The sequence below is a fragment of the Phodopus roborovskii genome, unplaced genomic scaffold (genome assembly GCF_943737965.1).
Source record: "Phodopus roborovskii unplaced genomic scaffold, PHOROB, whole genome shotgun sequence".
Classification (NCBI taxonomy): Eukaryota; Metazoa; Chordata; class Mammalia; order Rodentia; family Cricetidae; genus Phodopus; species Phodopus roborovskii.
This window is the reverse complement of record NW_026126443.1, coordinates 1508888-1524965: the sequence shown is the minus strand read 5'-3', so window position 1 is coordinate 1524965 and position 16078 is coordinate 1508888. Positions and strand designations below refer to the sequence as shown.

General features: G+C 40.9%; 2 protein-coding genes across 5 annotated transcripts in view; one reads left to right on the top strand and one right to left on the bottom strand.

Moving 5' to 3' along the window:
- Window positions 1-16078, top strand: part of LOC127224676 (bile acid-CoA:amino acid N-acyltransferase) — a 1166658-nt gene that overhangs the window by 700254 nt on the left and 450326 nt on the right. The window lies entirely within an intron of this gene.
- Window positions 1-16078, bottom strand: part of Tmeff1 (transmembrane protein with EGF like and two follistatin like domains 1) — an 80978-nt gene that overhangs the window by 22211 nt on the left and 42689 nt on the right. For all 4 annotated transcript variants that reach the window (XM_051187783.1, XM_051187779.1, XM_051187782.1 and 1 more), the window contains exons 6-7: window positions 3868-4016; window positions 2076-2141 (exon numbers count right to left, since the gene is read on the bottom strand). In XM_051187783.1, coding sequence (XP_051043740.1) covers window positions 2076-2141; window positions 3868-4016 — 215 coding nt within the window. The remainder of the gene's footprint in view (window positions 1-2075; window positions 2142-3867; window positions 4017-16078) is intronic.

Below are 16078 nucleotides of genomic sequence, written 5' to 3'. Positions count from 1 at the left end.
TAACTGTAGGTCAAAATTTTATTCAAATTCTATCTTCTCCATGAATTTTCTCACATCGTGATTATCCCCTACCAAAGAGCATTCTGTCTTTTCTAAAGACCATTAACACATTCCAACTCTAATACAATCATGACAGTATGGGATTTCTACATTGTTAGACACTGGAAAAGCACATGTCATACTATAGTGCACACCCTAAAGATATATGCCATGTACTAAATTAGCTTTCCTTCTAAAAGTAATGGTGCTAATTAAATATACAATAAATAAATATCTTCTAATTTCATTTAGGTTCTATGGAAATTCTTATGTGTACAGAGTTTTTAGTACCTCAAAAGTGTCACAGACAAGATCATCAATATGTAGTCATATTATTTTATGATTTTATGAACATTACACAAGTGTTTGAAATATACAAAATTTCCCAAATTGCCTTAAAAATTAGTTGCCCTAACTACTGGAAAATGGTCTTCCTGGGATATATTTCAGTAGAGAATAAAACTAGAGCTTGTCTGCTAGGGCTCTGGTGGGAACACAGCTGATTTCCTATTTTAAATACAGCACTTTGTAACAGCAGAGAAAACTGTTTTACAGGGCCTCATGGGTTATAAGAAATTCAGCAATTCAAGTAAAGGAAGTAACATTCAATTACATTAGTTACTATTTACTGAGCTCTTACAACCATGTTAGATTCTATTCTAAGCAATGATGAATAATCTTATTTAACTTTGATGAAATTCTATGCAACAGGGACACTTAAAAAATTAGACATATAACGAAGATCACACTATTTTTTTTTTTTTTCCTACTGTGGTCTGTGGACCCAGCCAGGGTCTAAGGCTACCAGATAAGTGCTCTGCTGCTGAGCTAACCCTCAGCCCTTGGTGTATTGAGAAAGGATCTCACTACATAGCTCAGGCTAGCCTTGAACTTGCTACATAGCCCAAGAAGGCTTTAGCCTCATGATTCCCCTTCCTCAGTCTCCCAAATGCCTTGCATATCATTCGTTTTACATTTATTTTGTTAGTATTTTTTAGAATTTCATACATGAGTGATGTACTTAAAACATCTCTACCCCTCTCTTTGTCCCCTCTTTGTTCCCCATTCCCTCTCAAATTTATGATCTTTCCTTCTTTAATTACAAATTATTGGAAGGTGTACTTGTAATGGGTCAGTTATACACAAATGGTGATCTAGGAGTCCAGTGATGTAACTTCTCTTTGATTAACCAGATTAACATCACTGAGCCTCACACTTGTCATTGGTTGAGTGCTCATCGTACTTGTAACAAACTATAAAAATAATCCCTGAAAGTATAGTCTTTGTACTACTAATTGTAAGAGTCAAATATACTAATGCATGTGGCCACAAGACACGAGAAAGCAATGGAGCTTGAGCTCAAGGACCATGAATTCTAGTCTCTGCTTTGACATTTACTCAACAAGGGACTTTGTCCAAATAAATCATATAGCTTCTCTGAATCATGACCATTCTCTTAACACATATGAAGTAGCTACTGATTGCCAGACATTCTACACTAGGGCTAGCAACAGAAAATAAAGAACGGCTTCTGTACAATCCACACAGAACTCAGGAGCTGAGCTACAGATGGAGAAGGGGAAATTATAATGGAGTAGGGTAAATGCTCAGACAGGGGAAAGGTATAATGGCATCTAATCCAGATGTAGGGGTCAAGGAGTGATTCTCAAAGGAAATGATTCCCACACTGTGACTGGAGAAAATGAGCAGGGGTTAGTCAGACAAGGAAGTGGAGACTTCCAGATAGAAGGAATGAGGTTCAAAGACCTTGGCACAGAGGCAAAATGTCAATATTAGATTCTAGAGAACGTCCCATTGTGAGGAATAATTTAAATCAATAAAAAGCATACATGGGAACACTCTCTAAACTGGGAGGAACCTTAGCTGTTTCAATAAACACTATCAATCAATTGTGTCAAATGTGTCACCACAGCAAGTGACACTAAGGGGCTGCCACATGGAAACAGAACCACTAGGGACAGTGAATGGCCATATTTCAAAATTTGATTCGAATCTGAAAAATCATAACTCAGTACCTTTCACGTCTGGTCGATACTGCAGCCCATCATCTTTCTTCCCCAATAAACTCGTATCATCTGTGTCTGCAAGAAAAAGCAGTTGTCAAGTTAACAAATACATGACGCTGAAGTCACATCAAAGGATTCACAATTATCCCAACTGCTCTGGCTCCTTTTGAACTTTATACCTACCTTGCTCCTGCATATATATTTCTTTAACATTCTGCTCTTCTAACTGGCAGAAATACACTTATCATGTACAAGAACAATATTTTACATTTAAAACACTGTGAGAAAGTTTCCACCATTCTCATCATCTATGGTCCCTTTCTGTCTCAGATCTCAAATAAGCCCAGGTAGATCTCTGCATGTTGAACTGATTTCATTTGGACTTCAGTTCAAATGTCACCTACTTTAAAAATCATTCCTGTGTAAAATAACATACACCACCTTGGGGAACCTCTCTTCAGGGAACACTGAGCTCAAGATTTATCTTGTCCTACCGTGTCTATCTGGAAACATGAGATTACAATCGATATGGGATCTGTACTATATTATCAAATAACATCAAGACCCTTTTCATATGAACTGCATCGGACTGTGAAGACTAAAGGGAACCATAAACACCTGCTGAGAGGCACAGGCTTCCACCTCCAACACCTGGTGAGAGAGGCAATGGGAGGTACAGTTAAGTGTGGATAGAAATTATTGAGAGCATAAAATAAACAAGGCTCCAGCACTGCAAAGCTGTATAAATTTCAATTAAAACACTCTGGCTTGCCCATGGCTCTGAACTGAATATTCCAGGAAGGATTTCAAGCATTCAAGCATCCCACCTAAGTTCTAAATGTACTGCATGAAATAAACTAAACTGTATTCTAAGACACAAAGCAAGAGGAATGTCTACCTATGGGATCTCTCTAGCAAGAAATGGCTTCCTCCATCATGCCCATGCCTTCTCTACCTGGAAAGCCTCTGAGGACCTTTTTGGATCTCAGAGCTGCTCAGGACAGATATGGGAAGTGTGTTACAAACAAACAAAAACTAATAAACTCACTTTTACAATCTTGTTGCATAGGCTCAGATAAAAGCATGGCATTTAGTAAGCTCCCCACCACCCCACCACCACCACCATCACCAAAAACAAGGGTAAAGGGAATTTAACAGAGCAAAGCACACAGTCTAGAACCTGAGTCCACGAGGATGGGCCTGGACTGCACGAATTACTAAAACTGATCCACTACCCCATCCCACAGGGTATGGGGATAGAGAGGCCTATATCACTGCTTCAAAGAATGTTAGCATTCATAGTAGAAGAAGAAAACCAATTCTTAAATAGTTCGTGATTGCTAAATCATAACAGGAAGAAGGACAAATGGAATTTTTCCTTTACATTCTGTAACTTTACACTAAAACCTTCTCTGTATATAATGTGGGGGTAGGGGAACTACATGAAAATAAAGGTAACCACTATGCTATGAGTGAAAGTGAGATTATATACAGCAAAGGTATAGTTTTACTATAATTGAATAGTCTAACTGATTCAAATATGCTTACATCAGGCAAGGATATGCTTAGTAACCAACCAAGACACACAGTTGATGTCTGGAAGATGTGAAAACAAAATAAACTGTACCAGATGAAGCTTTAAAATATACAGCAATAAAAAATAATAAAACAAACAAACAAACAACAACAACAAAAACCAAGCCTGAAGACTTACTCATCTCATAAGGTCAAGACACTACCAAGCAATAGTACCAACATGTGATATTCAAGACAGGTTCCTGGCAGACAGAAGGGCTTTTACCTGTGCAGTGGCCAAGATGCCTTATGTCGATCTGTTCTTGCTTTATACAAGATGCTTCCCGAACAAAACAGGGATTGTTATAGGAACTCCCATCGGAAGCACACACTGGGTTAAAACTGTACCCACTGCAGTCTATATTACATACACACCTGTTGAGAAAGACAATAATAAAAGACACCTGTTGAGAAAGACAGTAATAAAGTCTGCATTGGACAAAGAAAGGATTCACAGTACATCAACAGCAAACATCAATTCCTGTCTTTCTCCCTGCCTTCTGTACAGTCGGAATGATGCTATGTCATTGATCAATTTTCAGTGACCCGGATGCCCGACTAAAAATGTCTCTCAGGATTTGGAGTATGTTATCCCAGTCAGAAGTCTTCAGGATTTTCATTTTTAGATCAAATGCCAACATTAATTAATAAATAAATAAATAAAGACAGCGCCATGGAAAGAGCACAGACAATTGTTTTAAACCAAAGGTCCTGTCTGTATTAGCACCTTCCTCAAAGTCTGACTTTACCCACCTGTGTAATAGATAACATACCTACACCAAACAGTTGAGACCATTAAAATTATGATAGATATTAACTATGTAGAAAGTGCTTTCCAGAAATACATCGAGGGTTCACAGTATCCAGATCCCACAGCACAGAAGCCAGGTGCACCAGGCTGAGGAACACCGCCCCCCCCCCCAAGCACACTGAAGCCTACCAGTGGGAATGATACACAGTCTCTAGTGACACTTCGGGCCTAACACACCTCACTGCCATCCTACAGAAAATACTGGATAAAGCACTTTACAACTTCCTCTTGGGCCAGACAGTGGTGGCACACACCTTTAATACCAGCACTCCAGACATAGACAATGGTGGATCTCTGTGAGTTTGAGCCCAGCTAGGTCTACAGAGCAAGTCCCAGGGCAGCCAGAGCTATACAGAGAAGCCCTATCTCAAAAACAAACAACAGTAAGACTTCCTCTTGGATGTGCCCCTAGATTGGTAGGAAAGCCAGGAACATTTAGAACTCAAGTGACATGAAGACAAAAGGAAGTCCTGCCTCTCTAAAAGATGGTTTTCCCCTTAAAGGTATTCACCTGTAGCATGAATTCTAATTGGCATTACTAAAAAAAAAAAAACAAAAAACAAGCAAACAAACAAAAAAAAAGACAGTTCTCACCTCTACCAATGCTCACACCGAAGGGACGTTCCCATCCTCAGACTGCATCTCTACTACACTGCCCTTCACACCCCACTGCTCTTCACCAAACCTCAGATTTCTGCCTTCTACCTAGACTGCAATGTTTTTCAGACTGTAATCTGTCTATATTGCATCTCTCTCTTGTCTCTTCCTGTCTTACATTCCTCTCCAGTGCTGGGATTGAAGGTGTGGGATCCCAAGTGCTGAGATCACTTTAGTATGAGTTCTGTTTCTCTTGTAGAATGGATCAATTTCGTGTAGCTCAGGGTGGCCTTGAACTAACAGAGATCTCTCTGCCTGTCTCAAGGGTGCTGGGATTAAAGGTGTGTGTCACTATTGCCTGGCTTCTATAGCTGTGGCAAGCTTGGCACTCTGATCTTCAGGCAAGCTTTATTTGTTAGATCATAAACAAAATATCATCACTATTACCAAATGGGCAGATCCAATTATTAGCACTGGGACTCTATGAATAGAAGACACATAATAATGACTCACCTAAGGGAGGGAAACCAGAGATCTCCACAAAGCTATGAGCCTTGGCATGAGTTTCCATGCCAAGGCACTGAACACTGGGAGAAAATAAGAGGTTAAGGACTGGATGGGGCCCTGGGCAAGTAACAAAAGCAAATAGGATGTCCTCTAGAGAAGCCCAACTTCATTTCTAGGTCTTTGTGATTCTCTACAGTGCAAAAGTAAGAAAAATAAGCACTCCTCAAAACACAAATGTGCCTGCAGGTAGGTAGGTAGGTAGGTAGGTAGGTAGGTGTGTGTGTGTGTGTGTGTGTGTGTGTGTGTGTGTGTGTGTGTGAATGTTTGAGCACATACATACATCGCTTTTCAAAAGAACTAAGCACAACTTCTATGAATAAACCATGTATTAGTAAAAACAAAGACATCAATAGTCAGAGTTCACAAACTAAAGAGAATTGGAGAAACACAAGACAGGGAAGTGCTCAGACCACAACAGTGGCACATATGAAAAGCAGGTTGAGACACAGACGAGAGTCAGAAGAGCTGGTGAAAAAGCAGGGCTAATCAAGGGTGGAAGTGAGACACAGCAGTGTGCCCAATAACTTAGCTTTAAGCTTTCTAACACCAAAGCTAGAAGTTTATCTAAGGCCTAGAAATCCCAAACAGAGTATTAAAGTGGAGAAGCTATACACTAAACAGTGGAATTTGCATCATAAAGAAAAGACTACTACTACAAAAAAAAGAAAGAAAAGAAAAAAGAAAGAAAATGTTTTTTTAAAAAAGTCAAAAATAAAAAATAAAAAATTGAAGCCAGGCCATGGTGACACATGCCTTTAATCCCAGCACATGGGGGACAGAGGCAGGCAGATCTCTCTGAGTTCAAGGCCAGCCTGGTCTACAGAGTGGGTTCCAGGACAACCAGAATTGTTACACAGAGAAACCCTGTCTCGGAAAAAAAAGAAAAAGAAAAAACAAAACAATTGGTTGAAAGGTAATATTGCAGCCAAATTATTTTTAGCCAAAAGAACATGAAATAGAACTTGTAATTTATTGTAATTAAACAGAATTCTCTACAGAGATTTTTTTTTTTTTTTTTTTTTTTGAGAGCATCCGTGGCTAACCTCAAACTCACGAGGTAGCTGAGAATGGCCTTAAACTCCTGATCCTCCCTCCTTCCTCTACCTCTAAAGAGCTGAGATCACAGGCATGTGCTCCCATGTCCAGCTTATGTAGTGCTGGGAACCAAATCCAAGGATAGCATCATACATGCCAGGCAAACACTCTACCAACAGAGCTACACCCCACCCCCCCAAAAAAAACACATAAAAGCATAAAAAGTAAAAAGTACTTTAGAAAAAAGTCTTAAGTGTGAAAAAAGTACTTTAGAAAAAACAGTCTTAAGTGTGTCTCCATTGTCTACTGGAAATAAAGGGAAAGGGATCCCAAAAGCAAGGTTGAGATGCAAATACAAATGAGGAACCAAGCTATAGATGTGTGCAAGTAATGCTAACAAAACACTGAATATGGACAATAGCAGCAGGGCCTTCCAAGTCACTTCAACACTAATAGAGAAAAAATGTCAAAATAAGGACAGAACACAAAGAAGAAAGGCCATACAAACAGTACAAGTCAAAGGAGAGGGGGATGCATGCACACACACACACACACACACACACACACACACACACACACGGGGAGGGGGATTCAAGAGGATTTAAATTCTTCAATTAAATAGCAAAGGCAGGCTGGATAAAATTACAAAAGCAGGCACTATGCTGCCTACATGCTAAGGCTCTGGAAAGCACATGCTGCTCTTGCAGAGGACCCTGGTTGAGTTCCTAGCACCCACATCAGATGGCTCTCACTGATGCCCTCTTCTGGACTCCATAGGCACTTGCACTCACACATGCACATACCCAAACAGTCAGCATATACACATGATTAAAGATGTTAAGATGTGATAATACAAATATTGAGAAAAAAATGAACAGCATAGGAGATGTACTTGGTGTGGGTACAGTCAGCACTTCAGGACAAAAAGGATCATAACCCAGAAGTTAGGAGGTTCCCTTGTAATACCAAAACATTTTATTATCAGGAAGATTCTGATGTTTTAAGATAGTCTCAGAATCTACAAAGCAAATATTGACAAGACTACTGTGGATAATACATAACTCAGTATAGCTCATAATGCAAACACAAAATGCCAGTGAAAATGAAATTACTCTCTCTAGGTCTGTCACAGAGAGACAGAGAGACTCTAATGCTGAGATCTGCTTAAAATATTTCCCAAAAAAAAGAAGAGAAGAAAAGATGAAACAAACTTAGCCTTTTGAAGATGAGTATGGGGAAGGGCCCTCTTTAATATTTTTTCCTTTCTTGTGTGTTTGAAGATTCCTTTAAATCCTGATACTCTACAAACCAGATGTGAAAAGTAAAACTAAAGACTAAAAGGTTTAGAAGATTAAAGGTTAAAAAAAAAAAAAAAAAACTGGTAAATCTGACTTTGAAATCAAAATGGATAATTATACCTCACATAACCAACAAACAATAAGTATCCAGAACACAAATATATACCAGCTTCTTAAAGGATATAAACTTGATGGGGAAAAGGGCAGGAAAAAAAAAAAAAAAACAAAGAATGGAAGAAGCATATAAACACCAGATTATAAAGATGTGCCACCTAGCAAGGCTCGTCATTAGTAAGCATGAAGTTGGGAAGTAAGACCACAATCACAATAGTAAAGTCACAAGTTGATAAAAATGAAAACGACATTATCAAGCATAGTGGAGGATGAGGAACGGGTGCTGGTGTGAGAGCCTATTGGAATAACCACCTTGGGAACTACTCACTCCCAGGAACAGCTAGACTTGTATTTGTTCAACAATGTCACAATTCAGGGGACTTCAAAGTCTCTTACAGGTGTGCACCAGGGGACATTAAGTACACAGTGTTTTTCATGAGAAGACTGTAAGTGACCCAAATGACTACCTGGGATAAAATGGGGCCATGAAAAGATGTGGTACCATCGATCAAATTCAACACAATGAAAATGAGTGGACTCCAGCTATGCAGAGGGCCCTAAATGAATCTCAAAAGCACCACATACAAAAGGGCAAGAATACATGTGTTATTTTGTCAACTTGATACAAGTCTCTGGGTCACCTGGAAAGAAATAACCCCAGTTGAGAAAATATTTCCCCCAGACAGGCAAGTGTGTGGAGCATTTTGTTGGTCAGTGAATGATGTGGGAGGGCTCAATGAAAGCCCAGCCAGCTACAGGCAGTACCACCCATGAGCAAGCTAAGCAAACCATAGGGAGTAAGCTAGTAAGCAGCATGGTCTCTGCCTCAGCTTCCTTCCATGATGGGCTGTGATAAGGACATGTAAGCTAAATAACCCTTTCTTCCCCAAGGTACTTTTAGCCATGGTGTTTATCAGAGCAACAGAAAGCAAGCCAGGACAATGCACACAGCAGAAAAATGGTGGGGGAGATGGTTCAATGGCTAAGAGCACTGTCTGACCTTCTAGAGAAGCTGGGTTCTATTCCTAGCACCTGCATGATGGCTCACAACCTTCTATAACTCCAGTCCCAGGGGATCCGATGCTCTCTTCTGCCCTCTGTAGACAATGTATGTTTGTGGTACAGACATTCATGCAGGCAAAACACACAAAATAAAAATTTGAAGAGGAAAAAAGTAAGTACATCAACAGCAAAGTGATATATATTTTAAGAGGTAGACCACGTAGACTAAAACTATAAAGAAATCAAGGAAACACTTTACACATAATGCAGACATTTAGGTAAATGGAGGCCTGCAGTGCCAGCAAACGTTATGGCTTGAATAGAAGAGACTTTCAAAAGACTGTGTTGTGTGTGAAGCCTTGGTTCCCAGTACAGTGAAATTCAGAAGCAGGACTTTGGAAAGTGACTGGACTAGGAGGGTTGTTTTCATCAATGGATTTACTCACTGATGGATTCATAAATCGACAGCATTACTGGGTGACAGTGGGGGTTAGGACATAGGGCCCCTGAGGATCTTGTCCCTTCCTGTCTCTCTGCTTCTTATGCACTGTAAGGTGAACTGCTCAGCTCCATTAAGCCCTATCTGCCTGCAACTCACGTTCCCATAGTAACAGGGCCAAGTGAACATGAACTTCAACCTCCAAAGTAGTGAGCAAACAAAGCATTCTAAGGTTTCTTTTTCTCTGCTGCTTTATCAGCCATGAGAGCAACAGGGAAAAACTCTGCTCCATGGTTGGGAGAGAGGAGTCACAAAAGCTTGTTTTATTTTTGTGCTACTCCAAGTATATAAGCCTTCTTGAAAGAAAAAGGAAAAAACTTAAACTCATAAGGACAACATTCATGGCCAGGTGGTGGTGGCACACACCTTTAATCCCAGCACTCCGGAGGCAGAGGCAGGCGGATCTCTGTGAGTTTGAGGCCAGCCTGGTCTACAAAGTGAATTTCAGGACAGGCTACAAAGCTACACAGAAAAACCCAGTCTTGAAAAGCAAAAAAAAAAAAAAACTAACAAGTAAAATAATAAGTCTTGTTAGAAGGTTAGCTAATCAGCAAAGGTTGAGTTGAGATAAGAAGAGGTACCACCAACTCACAAGAGTAAAAACATTTGCACAAACATTTAGTTCTCACTTTCTTCTCCCTCTCTCCTCTCCTTGCCCTTCCCACCTATCTCTCTCTCCCCTTCCCCCTCTTTCTCTCTCACTCTCTCTATGGGCACTCTAGAAAGCAGTGATGCAAAGGGCTTTAGGAAGCCATCTCTTTCCAATCTTGAATCCAATGCAGGGTCCCCTGAGCGAGAGCTAATGTGCTGCCACACAGCCTGCCAGTATACTTGTAGTGATGGTCAGCTTTGTATCTCACCAGGCATACATTTTATGGTTGACTAGTTCCCACCTCCCCCCAGAATGGGACCAAAACCTGCATCCCAATGTCTTCCACCTATTGATAATGCTTGATCCCCAGATGATGGCACTATTTTAGATTTGGAAAATTGGTATGAACTTTGGGTTTGTGTGACCTTGCTGGAGGAAGTGGGATCCTGGAGGCATGCATGTGATGACTACATCCCCTCCCTCTCTCTGCCACTCTCTCCCCTGTCTCTCACTCCTTCCTGGATGTCATGAAGGGAACATGCTTCTCTTCCACACAGCCCCAGAACAAGAGGCTAAGCAACGGGGCTAAAATCTCTGGCACTGTAAGCTATGCAAGCCTTTCCTTCTCTAAACTGCTCTCTGGAGTTTATGTCACAGCTACATAAAAGCAATGGGTATGATTCTGAGTCCACACGTAATAATCTCAAAATATCTTCCAAGAACACCCTCTACATATTCAGAAATAATCATCATTTTACATATGTTCTCACTTCTGTACACTGTATCTCAAGATTATTCATCACATGCCAATGTGATAGTTTTTAATTTGTAACATTTTTATAATAAAGTTTAAAACTTTTAAAAGATTATTCAAAGATCACTCATTATTTTAGTATCCAACATCCCATCTCCCACACAGATTCAATATCTTATGAGGCCACAAACAAAGCATGGATACAGCATAGAAATGATTACCTTAATTATTCTAGCTAATGTAAATAAACACAGGGAAGACAGCATCAGTGTTTCTTATTATTACACTTTAATGCATATCAAGGTTCTTAAACATACTCATTTCTGCATATAATCATTATCTTATAGAATTCAGAACTCCAAGGATCTCTATCAAACTTTTATTTATCTCAGACTGCTAAAATAGTTTGGGCTCTAATTCTATCATTTAATCCTCCTAGAATGACAGTCATAAATTAGACAAGTATATCATATACGTATTTTTTTTTTTTACTAAGTCATCAATAAAACACTGATGAAGACAGAATCACATATCCTATCACTAGAAAACTACCTTCAGAACTTACAGAAAAATCATTTCACCACTGAAAACCTGTAGGGGGGGGTGGGAAACTGTGGGCCATGGATGTGGGTCAGTTACTAGAATGTTTGCCTGGTATCCACAAGGCCCTTGGTTTGAGCCCCAGTACTGCATCAACTAGAGTGATGGCACACACCCACACACCTGTAATCCCAACACTGAGAGGAAGGGGCAGCAGGACCTAAAGCTCAACAGCATCCTCAGCTACACAGAAAGCTGGAGGCCAGCCTGAGCTGCATGAAACCCTGTCTCAAAAAGGAGTGGAGAGCTAGGACTACACCTACCAACTGCCTACCTTTCTGACTCATGGGTACCTCAGGCTGCAAACATCTCTTGCTAAGATTTTTAGATACTGCAATTAAGGCTCTGCTCAGCCCTGATACAGGAAATTTTATTGTACCAACACACCCCCCCCCAAAAAAATGAAAGAAAATGAGGTTAGCTTTAGCTTGACTTGTTCCTGGTAAGCCTGTGCTGTTCCTAGAAATCTCAATGTGTGCTCAGAAACAAAGTTAATGAAACAGAGGACTTAAAAGAAATCCAATGCTAAAAGTACCTGGGGCTCAAAGATCATGAACTCAACCAGAACCAAGCTTTTCTATTAAACAAATGCCCAAAGGTCTCTCCCACTACTCAGACAAAACCTGGGGTATTAAATTGTGAAGTTATTAATCATGAAAAGGGTCCTCCTACCTCCTTATCCCCTTTGTTACTGTCTCCTGGAGGAGAAGGATGGTAAGGAGCATGGCATAAGTAAGATGCCTCACTGTTAGCACAAATGCAGAGCCTGACCTGCTAACATCAAATTTTACCACAGCCTATGCTCCCTGCCATAGAAAACACGTATTGGTGTATATAAAAATAAGACAAGCTTTTAAAATACTCCCCAAATTCAAAACCTCCTGTACATGTGTTTATCCCTCAAGGCAAAGCAACATTTGAGAGTGACTACTCTGGGGCCAAGGACAGTTGCTGCACATTGGCATGTAAAGAAGAGACCAGCAGAAGATAGGAGGTCAGGCCACCGAAAGGACAGATGAAATTAATTTCAAAAAACAATCTGGCAAAGTCAACAGACTTTCTGGTAAATTCCTATTAGAAAAGGAAACTGAGTTAAAGGTAATAAAAGGACTGATAAAAAAAAAAAGGGGGGGGGGCCTCCTACTTTTGAGCCCCACCCTTAGGAATGACGGAGCTTTATGGCAGAAATGAAGCATTTAAGTGAGACAACCAAGGAAAGGGATGAAGTAAACAGCTCCACTGCAGGCCTTCCACCTGTAGGACAGATCAGTGGAGAACATGGACAGAGGACAAGAAGGTGAAGAAGAAGGAGAAATAACGAAAACTACATGTGTTGGGGGCATACAATTAAAACAGAAACTAAGACACTGTTCACTATCACCTTCATCATGCATTAAGAATAGTCTTACAGTGCCAGGGGTGTAACTCACTATGTAGAGTTCGTGCCTGGCATGCACAAGATTCTGGGTTCAATATCCAATACCACATAAAATGTGCATGTCTGTAATCCCAGCACTAGGAAGGTAGATTTAAAAAGATCAGAAGTTCAAGGTCACACTGAGCTAGCTACACAGGGAGTTCAAGACCAGCTTAGGCTTTATGAAACTCTGTTCTAAAATGGATGGAGGGATGATAGATAGATAGATAGATAGATAGATAGATAGATAGATAGATAGATAGATAAAAACAAAGGGTAGAGCAGTGGGTCAATGAAGACTGAAGCCTATTTTTGTATGTACACAAGCTAATAAAATTTCTCTCTCCTCTCTCTCTCTCTCTCTTTCTCTCTCTCTCTCTCTCTCTCTCTCTCTGTGTGTGTGTGTATGTGTGTATTTTATGTGGGTGCCTATAGGAGCCAGAATCCCCTGGAGGTGGATTTATGAGCAGTTGTCAGACACCAGAAATGGAACCAAACTCTGGTCCTTGGGAGAGCAGCAATCACTCCTAACCACTGAGCCATGTCTCTGGCCCCTAAGAAGGGTTTTTATATTTTTATTTGTAAAGGGGTAACCATAACAGACCACATGTAATCCTGGAAAAGCCTGGAGATTTATCATCTAGCTCTTTGTGAAAAAGGTATGCCTACTACTACAAAAAAAAAAAAAAAAAAAAAAAGGCAAAATTGAAGTAGCAATTAAACAGAAATGGCAGCAAGCAGAGAACTGAAGACCTGTTCAGAACCACGAAAAGGGTTGGCAAAAACTGACAAGACACTGTGCTAGTCTTGTAAGAAACAATAGCAAGCACTCATCTGACAAGTGACATTGTTTATGGTGGGCATGGGGATTGACCAGGAACTGCCTTGAACAAATGTCTGGTAAAGTGCTCCTCAGTGGATAGAACCACTGCATCTGCTTCCAAGAACCACAAGCAAACAAACCATCGCCACTGCTTTCTACAGAGTCTAAGAAATGACATAAAGGCCAGCTCAGTGAGGCAATGAGCAAGAGAGGAACATATTAAATAGTAAAGGCTACAGACACAAGTGTTTACAACAATGGCAGATGTTCCCAGGCTGCCCACAGCTGTGGAGGGGCATGATGCCCACACCAGAAGGTGGCGGCGTGAGAAGTCACCGTGAGCGAGAGCTCCACATTTGTCAGCCACTGACTGCACCTATGTGTTGGCACATACAGTCACATCATTTCACCCTGACAAATACAAATGCCAAACCAAAAATACAACATTTCGAAGCCCAAGAAGAGTGTGTGAGATGACATTTTCTCTACTCATCTGTCACCTGAAGTGAATTGTAGAGCATGGACACTGTGGCATGGTCAGTCACATTAGGAAATGTCTTTCCACCAAACTCCCTTTTCTCTTTGACACACCAGGGGCTTTCTCTCCTTCCCAACACTTTTCTAGAGAAATCTCCCTGCTCAGTCCTTACCTCTATGTCTTTTCTTAAGTCATAAAATAATGGCCGGAAAGGAAAATATTCTTACAAAAGCCGGGACTGAGGAGATTGCCCAATGGGTAAGAACACTTGCTACACAAGGACGAGGGCCTGAGTTTGGATATCCAGTACCCATGGGCTAGGCATATCCTTGGACAGCTGTGACCCTACCTCTGGCAGGAGGGTCATTATTAGGGCTTGCTAATCAGCCAATCTACTCAAAACAGGGCAAACTCCGGGTACAGTGAAAGACCCTGTCTCAAGAGAATGAAATGGAGAGTTATAAAGGAAAACACCCAAATGTCATCTACTGGAGATCACACGCTGGTGATCACATTCACTTACACACACACACACACACACACACTATAATACATAAACCACACACAAAAGACAGAGAAAGGAAGAAAGAGAAAAGGAAAGAAAGAAAGAAAGGATGTAGTCACCCAGCACAGTACAGGCTCTGCGGAGTCAAGGAGTACAGGTGTCCATGGGCAAGTCAGATTCCAAACAGTTTACTAACAAGGTTTTGAAGGCCCAAAAGGAGAACTAGGCTCGGCACAGTGTCCCCCTCTGAAGCTTTGCAAGAAGCTCAACCAGAAAGCTCACAGTATCCAGAGACACTGGCCAGCACAAGAATCCTCAAGCACAGCCCAGAGTCCAGCTGTGACCAGCGTGGGGAGAACCTTGCACAGGCATCCGACTATCGGACAGGAAACGAAGTGGCTGATAGGTGGCACAGTGAAATCAAGAACTACAACTTCCAGCAGCTTGGCTTCACCTCGGAGACTGGACCCGAGTTTGGTTCTTATCACCTACATTGGGGCTCACAACTATCTTTAACTCCAGTTCCATGGGATCCAACACCCTCTTCTGGCCTTTATAGCACCTGGCACATGGTGTATAGACATACATGTAGGCAAAACACCAATGCACACACAAAAACTAAAATTGAATTTTACAGGGGTCTGGAGAGATGGCACAGAGGTTAAGAGCATTTGCTGCAGACACCAGAGCTGGTTCCCAGCACCTACACAGTAGCTCACAACCACCTGAAACTCCAGCTCCAGGGATTCCAAAACCCCTGTCCGGCCTCCACAAGCACCTGCACATACAGACACATAAACAGATTTACATAAATACAAAATATTTTTAAAGTAATCAAAAAAAATATAGTGGGGCTAAAATGATTAAATAGGTAAAAGTACATGATGACAAGCCTGAGGACCTGAGTTCAATCTCCAGGACCCACATAGTGAAAAGAACCAACTCCTGTAAGTTGTCCTCTGACCTCCACATAAGCACAGATAGGAGCGAGCTTCCCTCAGCTGTCCTTATTCACATAACTCTGTGGAAAAAACATGTTTATGTCCCTGTGTTTATTATATACAGCTCCAAATGTCTGATGTTCTGATTAAAGTTGGCTATTGAATGAGGCTTTAGTCGGCCTCACTTTTAGGCCCTACTCTCCCAGGTTCACACCACCAACTAGAGCAGTAAATAAGGAACATATTATAACACTCAACAACAAAAAGCCAGGAAAAGAAGAATCCATGATTCCCTGTGAAGACAGAAAAATAGGTTTCCCTTTATATAAAATACTCCCTATTATGCACAGGTGTGAAAGATGGCAATCATGAACAAAAATACGACGCTAGAAAACCATCGAGCA